General features: G+C 36.7%; 1 protein-coding gene across 1 annotated transcript in view; it reads left to right on the plus strand.

The window, feature by feature from the left end:
* The window catches only part of LOC121427838, a 61,929-nt gene that overhangs the window by 42,407 nt on the left and 7,178 nt on the right, over positions 1 to 12,344 (plus strand). Inside the window, exon 5 of the mRNA XM_041624406.1 lies at positions 2,298 to 2,369. Within this exon, the coding sequence (XP_041480340.1) occupies positions 2,298 to 2,369 (72 nt within the window). The remainder of the gene's footprint in view (positions 1 to 2,297; positions 2,370 to 12,344) is intronic.

The following is a 12,344-nucleotide window of genomic DNA, read 5'->3' on the forward strand; positions in this document are numbered from 1 at the left end:
AGACTCTTCCCCAATTGGAACCTGCCAAGAGTCCTTCGGTGCCCTAGCCAAATTCCCCTTTAAACCCATAATTGCTCCCTTCTTGATCTTTCCATTAAGACAGCCTTCTTGTTGACTATAGCTTCAAGTCTAAGACGTAGTTTGCTTCATACACCACGGTGAGACCGGGTCATATTCGTTGGGAGAAGGACAGAGTCCGCTTGATCCCTAGACCTGATTTCCTAGCTAAGAAATAGAAACCCCTAAATTCTGTGATGTTCTTCCACCCATTAGGGGGATATCATGGCTGAATGGATAACGCACTTGACTAGCGTCCTTGGAGTCCCAGGTTCAAGTCCTAGGGTGAACAATGTGATTTTACAGTCTCTCGTCAGTTTCCGAAGATAGGTTATGTTGTCCCGTACGTGCCTTAAAGTGGTACATTGATTAAAGTACATTCGCACTTCCCACCAACTGTTCATTAGTTCAATAGAACCTCACAGCTCTGTTAATCCAATTACATTTTCTCGAAGGTTAGTGCAGGGGATCAGGTCAGATGGAGAAAATGCCATTTTATCAGGATCCTTTAGAGCCCACGATTCACGGGGCATAGCAGCATCTTGGGCACTTTTCAGGGTACCTCTTTAGAGGAGATCCTCCAGGCATCCTATTGGACCTATTCAATATCTTGTATCTTATTACTTATTTGATGTAATAGCCAAGACACAGGTTTTGCCTTGGCGGTTCTTGTCTTGTCCTAATTTTTCCTAGGTTATTTCCAGTTGATATATTTCATTAACGTGGTTGATGATTTTTATCCCTTTATTACAAGAGTAGCTTCTCCAGTTGGGAGACTACTCCATTTTATAGTAAATCAGTTTCTTTATCATTGTTTTGCCTACTTGTCTGGAAAGGGTCTCGTTTCTGCCCCTCCTCCAGTTTTTCCGTGCTATTCTAGCAATTTGATGAGATGGTATAGGTAAGTATAGCGCAGTGTAGTAAATCAGAATGCTCAGTAGTGAGCATATTATTTACTAACAAGCTATACTTACCTATAGCTCCCCTCCCGTCCTCCCCAGCAGACCTCGCCCCTCCTTGGCAACGAAAGAGGAGGCTTATATGTGGCGAGGGGGTTTTATGGGTCTCGTCCCGTGACGGGTTTCCCAGGCTATCTGATTGCAGTTAGCCTCTTTCGGGGAGTTTTTACCGGTGGCTATTCGAGTCAGGGTAACGAATAGCAATTTGATGAGATGGTATAGGTAAGTATAGCTTGTTAGTAAATAATATGCTCACTACTGAGCATTCTGATCAATCAGATATGATTATTTACGTCTGGGACCGACCTTTAACGTCACCATCCGAAAGACGTGACCAGGGCTCGAACCTCTGCATCAATTTGTAACTTCCCCACAGCTTGGATTACAGGCGCACGCCACAACACCCAGTTCGTAATGATTAACGAACCTTATTTTGTTTTCGGATTAACGAACCTGCGGAGCAACAAACCTTATTTCCTATTCGGACTACCGAACCTTCGGAACATCCAAACTTATTTCGTTTTCGGATTATCGAGCCTTCGGAATAACGAACCTTCGTAATAAAGAACCTTTGGAATTACAAACCTTCAGAATTACGAAGTGTAACCAGTCCTTTTGTATCTCAACCATTTCATGTACCTTTTTGAAGATTTTCAAGATTGGATTCAACTAGAATTTTTTTCACAAACTTAAAATACAATGATAAGTAAAAGAAATCAGTTGTCAGAATGGAAGGACTAAAAGCATTTTAAACTGAATATTAAGCATATCAAAGAAGTCATTATAGAAGAAGTACACCAGACATAATATTTTACATGAATCTCTACTTTTGAATTGAAATCTAATAAATACCGGTACAGTTTTGAATATATTACATTGTATCTTTTAATAGAATACAATCTACTCTTCATGTATATGAACTATATTCTATAAATTTTGTTGATGAAAAATAACGCCTCTCTAAATACCTTCCCTATTCTACATGTATAAACAGTTAAAGATGTGTAAATTTCCAAGAGAATAAAAACAAAATGAGCAACGGCTCTCTTTTGTTTAATCATCTGTTTGATACATGTATGTGCCGTGCACTATAAAGTGTAGAGCAGAAATGGTGCATTCCAAATAACTCCACGTCCATCCTCTGCGCACAAATCATCACCTCCTCCTCAAAATTAGAGCGTAGATCTGCAGTAACCCACCCCTCCCCAGTTGTTTACTTTATTTGCTATTGATTTTTTTCTTCCTTCTTGTCTCTTTCGATGTTCCAAATCCTCCTTGCAGTGTCTCTATGGAAACTACGTTCACTCGGCCATCATCCCGACATTTCACAGGAGATGCTACTGGCTTCTACAGGTAAGGCTGATGTATGCACAGTCCTATCAATTGCTCTCACATCGGACGTGTGGTTTATTTATTTGTGATCACTGGTCTGTGTTTAAATATTTACTATTGGTGGGTCATTTTTATTTTTATAGACCGAGTTCCCTGATAAAAGTAAATTAAAAATTCGAACCTGGTTTGTGTGAATATTCTAGATTTCATTATTAAGCATGTTAACATACATGTAATATTTAGTATTGACAAGCATTGTGGTTATATTTTTAAACTGGGTGCCCTGATAAAAATAAATATAAAATTTGAAACTGGTTTGTCTGAATATTTTCTAGATTTCATTATTGTTACATGTAATATTCAATTTTAAACCTTGATATGTTTATTTGTATTGGGGCATCACTGTTACTTTTTTTGTAAAATGGGTGCACAGATAAGAAATGAATGAAAAATCTAGAAACTGGATTAGCTAGATCTGAAGTGCATTATGTATATCAAAACCGTCTCATGGTATTAGATCTCAAACCAAAAATTAATTACAAAGATTAAATGATCGGAAGACAATTTTCACACAAGATTTCTCACTTTTCTTGCTTGAATTTTAATTTGTCCTTGGGTTGGTTTCATAAAACTTGTTATAGTATGCAATATTACAATAACAGTTACAAGCTACAGAAACCATCAATCTGATTGGCCCGAATTCACAAAGGTGGTTTTGAAAACCCACGGTTGAGTCCATGGTTTATGCAGATTTCCTGTGTAAATTACGCTTAATTTAGCGTGTATCGGGTGCGTGTATAAAACATGTCCAATGCTTATGCGCGCTTTTGTCATAGTTCGCCAATTGATGCCCGTTATCATGGTTAGATACGCTATTTTATTCATGAGTCCACTGTTTGAAGACTGACTCATGAATAAAACAGTGGACTGAATAAAATAGCGTATCTAAGCATGGTAACAGGCGTCAATTTGGAGCACTGTGACAAGTCAAAGCGCGCATCAGCATTGGACATGTTTTGTACACGCACCTTATACGCGGTAAATTAAGCGTAAGTCATACAGGAAATTTGCGTAAACCATGGACTCAACTTAGGGTTTTCAAAACCACCTTTGTGAATTCGGGCCATAAAGTCTGATCAGTACAGGCCACATTTCTTTTGAATGGATGACTTCATATCTAATGAAGATCGAGGGCCCAGTATACACAAAGCATAGCAGTCATTGTAGAAGTATATCATCATGATTGATTACATTGACTACAATGTACAATCAATCGTATAAATCAAGCGTACGATCAGTTGCTAACCTTTGGTTATGGGGCCCAGACATTGCAATTTTTTATTTTGGGGATTCCAATGTTTTTAAAGTCCATACCCATTCTACATTTAGGTGCATTATACAAATTCATCATTGCGCAAACACTCTGAGACTATTAAAATGACGCATTCAAATTTCTCCTATGGCGGGCGTACAGCGAAATAAAAACAGTCGTTTTAACATTTTAACATCAGCATTTTAACAGCTACATAAATAGGTGGTTTGAATTTTTAAAAATGAATAAAACGGGTGTTTTCGAAGTAGGGGAAATGCGACTACAGCAGTAGTTCTTTCCATTGTATAGTCGCATAATCAGAACTTTGACATCCCCCAAAACCTTCAAGAACTTGTCCATGCCTCATAATCTTCCAAATTATTTCTTTTCAATAGTTTGTAAGTATTCACATCTCTCTGAGCTACAAGTCAGCAACAATAATACCATTCCTATCTTAATTGTAAAAGTCTCTTGCCTTTAATATACATAAGAGTTCTAGTGAACTGCTTTTGCACACCTTAAATCCCTCTGACCATTTGAGAACCTTCCATGGCCCTGCAAAAGTTGACAATCATCTACGCTGTACTATCAAACATGTTGGTATTGTTTCTCCTAGATATTGTGTTTTGCTTTTACACCTGCAAAATAATAATAATATAATAGGCATTTATATAGCGCCATCTATCTAGAAATATTATATTCCAAGGCGCATTGTTATTATTATTACCCCGGCTTTAGCTTGAGCTGCCTTTCAGCGCTCATGCATTCAAGGAGTTAATCCTGCTGGGTACCCAATCACCTCACCTGGGTCAAGTGAGCACAATGTGGATAAATTTCTTGCTAAAGAAAATCACGCCATATCTGTCATTTTATGATTTCCGTTGGATTCCTGATCAGAAAACAGAATGATGTTCCTGATATCGCATTGTGACTTGCTCCACATTTTGTAAAGCTGCTATTTTTTTTTACACATTACTGTACAGAACTTACATGAAGGTGAAACTTTTCTCATATTCCTTTATATGCTAATCAAATATGTCAAGCAAATGTGAAGAATCTTTGATGAGAAAGGCATTAGCCAATCAACAGACGCTTCTACTCAGACAGGGGAACCACACTGTTGCTCAGAAGAAAACAAAGGCTAGCCGCTCAGACTAATAAATCATCGCTGTCAAGTCGAGCCCATTAAACATGACCTTTGCACAAAACCCCAACAGTCCAGCATCCAGGCATTTCAGCACTGAAGCCCGCCATGGGGTTAATGCTTTGACGATAGTAAACCTCTTAGCACTGGGGATTAATAGTTTAAGTGCTGAATTATTCACAGAAAGAGTCTGTTATACATTAAAAAGCATTGTGATACTCGAGCAATAATAAGACCTCAGTAGTTTAGTGTCACTCCAATTCTAATAGCTACCCCTCCAGGTGTTAATGCTTGGTGATACCATAGCACCAACACAGCAAAAACTGTGGTTTTAACTAGTGTACATAGAGGACCACACCAGTTATTTTACACCGGTGTTAAATTGGTGGTGTTAGATTTACACCTATAGGTGTTATTACAACACATTTGGTTGTTACATTTACACTCTTTGGTGTTATGTTCAATCTTTAGGGTGTAATTTTACCACCTCAGGGTGTGGTCCTCTATTAACACCAATCGATGTCAGTTTTAACACCACAGTTTTTACAGTGAAGGAATAACAGTTTTAGTGCTGAAGTTTAGATTGAAAGTGTGTGGTCATGTAATTTTGATATTTTTTAAAGTAATATTTAAACCAAGTTCAGCATGGACATTTTCAATTCTTTAGCCTACTGTCCAGGGTTTAATGCTTGGGCAATGGTAAACCTCTTGGCACCGAGGATTAACAGTTGTTCCCCAATAGAATCTGTTCAAAGCATGATGATACTGTTCAAAGCAATAATATTCCTCTACAGTTCAGCATTGCATTTCAGCTCTGTAGCTAGCCCTCCTGGGGTTAATGTTTTAAGAGCAATATTCTACCCCTTAGCACTGAGGATTAACTGTCTCAGCGCTGAATTTTCAGTCGTATATCAACAGATATGTAAATAAATGCATAATGATACTCATCGAAGTAATTATTCAGGGTCTCAAAAATCTTTCATTCCTGCATGTTTGAGTAAGGATGAAAGATGTATGAAAAGGCGTTTTGTCTTGATTAGTCGCGTTAAGTGCATTAGCTGAATGGCATTCATAAGAGCAGTGGGTGTATTAACCACTTAAAGCATATCTGCCTAATAACAGGCAAGTTACCTTGAGTTCTGCGCATACATTTATGCTTTTAAGAAAATAACCCCTTATTACCGTTTCTTCCTTATCGGGAGATGTAAAAGGGCATTGATTATGTCCAGTGTTTGAAGCTAATGTCCTTATCTGCACTCGGCTGATGATTATGATGATTACAAATAGACGGCATTGGAGAGGATTTTGTTGAATTCCATATGCCAGGGATATTAAGCACTATGCATATAAATGTAGCAACTTTGCTAGCCGAAAAAAAAACTGTATTGCGTGCTGCATGAGCTGTTTGGATCTCAACTTTGGTATTTCAAGGTAGAATGAAATCGCCATTTTGAAATTCTGTATGGAATTTCAACCTGTATGAAAATGACAGTTAATGAAGGATACATTTCATCTGCCTGGGGGAGGGGGCTATCAGTTTTCTTCTTTTTCGTGATTTTGATAGAATGATATAAAATATGAAATAATGATACTACAGACATTTACAATGTAGGTCCAATTTTACAGTGCAGGTATTTAAAAAAAAAATACACGCTTTTAAATCTGTATGTTTTCACAACTGTGGAGTGGATTTTTAGTTTTGTGATGCATGTATGAATGGATAGAGTACATCGCTTCCCTTGTATAGTAAATTATTTTATTGGGTGTTATCCGATGTCTCCTCTTCTTCTCCCACGACCAGATCATCCCTTGTTTAAGTTGTGACTTGTCCCTTTTGTCGTGTTACCCCTCTTGTTTAGGCAAACAGCTTGATGTGTGTTTGGGTTATCAAAACTTAAGTGACTCTATGGGTCCATGCAATTTCGGTTACAAAGAGGGGGACGGGGGGCCAGCTCTCTGCCTTGGGGTAAGCTTGGGCTAAACGTGGGCTCAACTGGGATTCGAACTCACAACCTTGCGATTATGAGTCCAATGCTCTAACTACTGGACCACATGACCTTTGTCCTTGGTTGAGGACAGCCAACCAATGACAAAGAGTTAACAATTCATACAAAAGCTCTGGCTTTTTAGGGGTATTTCTCAAATGAAATACATGGATACTCTCAAACAATATTTTGTTACTTCATTACTTATTGTTGAGCCCTTGCCTAAAAAACTTAAGGGGAAGTTCACCCTGAAGAAAACTTTGTTGTAAAAATAGTAAAAAATATTGGTGAAGGTTTGAGGAAAATCCTTAAGAGAGTAAGAAAGTTATTAGAGTTCAAAGTTTTGGATTTGTGACGTCATAAACGAGCAGCTTCCCCATGTGTTATGTAATGTAAAATGCATGAATTTCAAATTTTGTATGGTTCCTGATTACTTAATTTTGTTTTCTATTCACGATCGGGTGTGAAATGATTTGTCTTTACAAAAGGTACAGTGAAAACCATTTTCAATCTTCTGATAAAATGACATTGCATTGATTTTTTACCAATCGCTATGTAGGAATGCTGCTCGCATACGACATCACAAATCAAATAATTGAAAATCCTTGATTTTAATTTTTTAACTTTTTAATTGATGAATTTTTCCCAAATCTTCAGCAATATTTTTTATTATTTTTTCAGTTATTTTTACAATAAACTTTTTGTCAGGGTGAACTCCCCCTTTAATACTTTGCAATGAGCAGCAGCTCTACTGTTCATGTTGCACACTTTGACATTCCTCTCCGAGCTGACATTGATATTTTATTCCAAACTGCTGATATAAGTATGTTTTTTTTAATGGAAAGAATCCATTACTACTTTGCTGCATGATGCGCACATCGATCTACATGTACATACTGTAATTCTCCAACCATCATTAGCAATATGCTCATGTATGTAGGATCCACACAGAGACAGGAAGAAGCTTGAATTGGATTGAGATCTATTTTTTTTCCTTTTTTCTGAATGAAAATTAATTTTATCTCGTCATGCATCACTATCACTTCACACCGAATCGCACACTAGACCAAATGATCATTAGACAAATGGCAGTCAGGGGCGGAAATCTGTCCCTAAAGGTAGGGGGGACCAGGGACCAGGCCATGGGCTGGAAAATTTGACCAGCAAAAAAGAAAAAAAAGCCAAATGTAAGGTAATTTTAACCCAAAAATAATTGACAAGCAAAAAAAAAAGGTTTTCACCCAATATGTAAGGTCATTTAGGCCTAAATGCATGTATTATTTTGATTGTGAATGATGATTTTTTTTTCTCCATCCTAAAAGACAAAATGGACATTTCATATTGTGTCCCCCCTTACTATTTTGGGTAGGGGGTACACGTCGCCCCCTGGGATTTCCGCCCATGATTTCAACTTATTGGTTTTTGGATAAAATGATAGGTTTATACAAATATTAGGCAAAATGAGAACTAGACCAAGTGGCAATTAAGAACAATCATCATTGGACTAAATGGCTATTAGACAAAATGGTAATAGACCATACAGCTGGCATTATGGACCTTGTGGATTTTTATTAGATGGAATGGTTTGTGGCCTATTGTACATTTATTTTGGTTATTGGATGAAATGATGACTGGTTAGTTATGGTCAATACAAAGTATTGAACAAACTGATGATAGACCAAATGATGTCGAACTATATTGGCATTGGGTGTGATGACTTTGAACTGAATAGCAATAAAACTTTATTTAAAGCAGAAACAAATTTATATAACGCCATCTTGAGTCTTCAACTAATCATCCTGGGCACATTTCCTGACCCATAATGCTGCTGTAGTCTAGCAATATAGACCCACTTGTATGATAACATGCTAATTTAGTACTCAATACATTTATACCGCAATTATTACAGTATGTTACCAAGTAGCAATACAATTAATTTTCCTCTCAAAAAATTGAAGTTTCTCTACGAAGATAGAAACACAATTATAGGTCAATTTATTCTCTCTATAGTATTAGTAGATATCTGAAAAAATATATTATAAGATTATGTATTTATAAAACACAGTCAATGAGAGACCACACACAGTTCGCTCTCTGAGTTGGGTTGGGATGAGATGAGGCATGCTCTTTGTGCTTCCACTTACAATTGAGCGATTCCAACAATTCTAACTCTTCTCCCGAGATCCTTCCCCTTGATGAAATTAGTCCATCTCATTAGGGCCGTCTGCACCATCCCGAGTTTTCAAATTAGCGCGCTATTTCTGATCCAGCAAATTATCCTGATCTGAACAATCTCAAGGTTATTTGCAATGGAGACGCAATTATCGCCCTAGTACGTAGGTTTTAATCTTGAGATTGCAATCTCAACTCAACTTAGGATTATTTGCAAAATAGCGCGCTATGTTACAAATTATCGCGCTAATTAGTAGGTGCAGGCGCACTCGGGATTATTTATCACGGCGTCAGACCATAATGCATCGATGCCTCAGTCGAGCAGGAATCGCTCTTCTTGTGATGGTGGAGACGGGGTTTCTTGAATCTCGAGATTAATCGCGAAGATTGCCAATCGTGCTTAAATCTCGAGATTGAGCAAACTCGGGATGGTGCAGCACCGCCTATTGATTGATATATAGCATATATTCAAATTATCTTGAACCGTTTGTAGTCTTAGGAATTTTCACCATGATTTTTTTAATAATCTATAAAACCAAACTTGAATATTGTAGATTGGTTGATAAGCTGAAAGGTTTGCTAGTGCTTCTTTTTCTCTTTTGTATATTGAATAGGGAAGAAAATATTGAACAAACAAATCAGATCAAAATATTTCTGTGTATGAATGACGGCTGTTATGTCACTAATACAGGAAATAAACTTCAAAATTTAACAATAAAAAGGAAACAAGTTGTAGTCATCTCCATGTACATGTAGTCATATTAGTCACATAATTGTTTTAACAGACTCCAATATATTTTTTGGAACCATATTTAGATGAGAAGGTGAACAGGAAGTTGCCCATTGAGAAAATCACGTTTTCATGAAAATTCTTCTGGTATTTCATTGTTCCTTGTTGCACAATACAAATGATTAAAGTTTTGTTCAACTACAACTACATGTTTGTATCTACATTATTAATAACTGACACAATACATTATCTGCATTATAATTGTAACCTAGACTTGAGTGAGGCGATTTAGTGAAATGAAGGAATTAGCATTTGGAGCTCTGGGGTCCGTTGCAGAAAGAGTTGCTTTTAAACCCAAGTAAAAAAATCAACCGCTAGTCCCAAATGCGCACTGTTGATTGGTTGAAATTCAAGTTGCGCATGAATTTTAGAGTTGCGATGGATTGCAACTCTTTCTGCAATGTGCCCCAGGTCATTTTTTGAAACAAACATTTGTGTTTAAATGTGCAGTGCGTACATGTACAATTGTGCTAAAAAGTATAGTGAACCCCATCAAAAAATACACTCCTTCATGCCGAGTGTTGATTGTAGATAACAACACTACAATGTTCAATGAGCCCAGAGAAACTAACTTGATTGAATGTGATACTTTATCACCTGACTTCACAAATCATAAATATTCTATAAAGAAAAAACATGACAGATCTTGAACACTTTAAAGGACAAGTCCACCCCAACAAAAAGTTGATTGAATAAAAAGAGAAAAATCCAACAAGCATAACACGGAAAATTTCATCAAAATTGGATGTAAAATAAGAAAGTTATTACATTTTAAGGTTTCACTTAATTTTACAAAACAGTTATGTACACATCCTGGCTGGTATGCAAATGAGGAGACTATGACATCATCCACTCACTATTTTCTTTTGTATTTTATTATATGAAATATTCTCATTTTCTCCTCATTGTCAAGTGATAATGATTAATTCCTCCCTGAACACGTGGAATTAGCATTGTTTAATACTATGTATGGTTCAGTCAAGTTGGTCCTTATTGTCAAATCTATAATAAATGAAATATTGTATAATACGAACAATAAAAAACAAAAGAAATAGTGAGTGATGCACATCATCGACTGTCTCACATAGTTGTGCATATCATTGTTTTGTGAAAAATAAGCAAAACTTTAAAATGTCATAACTTTCTTATTTTACATCTGATTTTGATAAAATTTTCAGCACTATGCTAGTTCGATTTTTCTTTATTTATTCAAGTCAGCATTTACCTGGGGTAGACTTAACCTTTAAATATGTTCATTTTCTGGCGGGGATCCCTAACCCTTTGAGTACCACGTACTAGTCATACGTACAGTATTATGTAGATGGATTTGAGATCATTTACCGGTATTCAATTGACCAATATCTTTTCAAATAGCAACCCTTCATGTACATGGGCATGTCCCATCAAGACTGCCGTTGGCTGTGAAAAAAAAACGAAATATGTGATATGGGTTAATGGACCTAGATTGTTTGTTCATTATGGGTTCGGTCAAAATGGATGTTATCGCTCGGCTAGTGACTAATGGATTTTATGACTGCTGGCATTATCTGTCAAGGGCCTACAATGTATATTTGTCATTTCCATATTGTCCAATTATCACAGTTATTGAATGGAGTGTTGAGTATAAGTAAAGCGCTACCCCGTAAAATGCACAAAATCGCTTGGGGCAAAGACAAGTGCGACCCCCCCCCCTCCCCACCCCAATACATATTTACATGTAGTTTAGTGACCTACTGGGTAATTGCTATTTGTCACTGTTATACACTGTAAAAAATGCAGTGTTAAAACTGACACCAATTGGTGTTAATAGAGGACCACACCCTGAGGTGTTAAAATTACACCCTAGAGATTAAACACTAACACTAAAGAGTGTAAATGTAACAACAAAAGGTGTTGTAATAACACCTATAGGTGTAAAACTAACACCACCAATTAAACACCAGTGTAAAATTACTGGTGTGGTTGTCTATGTTCACCAGTTAACACCACAGTTTTTGCTATGTACGGGTAAATGTACATGTACCTTATGAAGCTTCCTTGTAAAGTTGTGTTGCCGTAAAATATATTTTAGCTGTAATCTCAAGATACTTGTGTTGGAAAAAAAAGAAAAGAAGATTTTGGTTGCCTTGTAATATTTGCAAATGTTTTGGTCACCTGAAATTGAATGGCATTGTATATATTCTAGAGTGTAGAATATGTGTAAATGATCTGTTTGCTTCTCATCTCCAGTAGGGGAGACCGGGGTTAGTTGGAACATGGGGTAAATTGAAACATTGTAATTTTCTTTAATGCCTGTAAAATAGATTTATGCAATACTGCCCTCAATTTATTGCAATAATAATTCAGCACTGTTGCATTATTGATAGCAATAAATTGAGGGCAGTATTGCATGAATTTATTTTACAGGCGTTAAAGAAAATTACAATGTTTCAACTTACCCCATGTTCCAACTACATGTAACCCCGGTCTCCTCCATATTTTTTTCAGTAGGATAGTCATTTCCATCCACATACACCTTCCTCTCTACTTTACCCCTTTCCATTTTGGCAAGCCAAAGCAATATTTTGGCTGGTAAAAATTTAGATGTAGATTG

The sequence above is a fragment of the Lytechinus variegatus genome, chromosome 14 (assembly GCF_018143015.1).
Source record: "Lytechinus variegatus isolate NC3 chromosome 14, Lvar_3.0, whole genome shotgun sequence".
In the NCBI taxonomy this organism is placed as follows: domain Eukaryota; kingdom Metazoa; phylum Echinodermata; class Echinoidea; order Temnopleuroida; family Toxopneustidae; genus Lytechinus; species Lytechinus variegatus.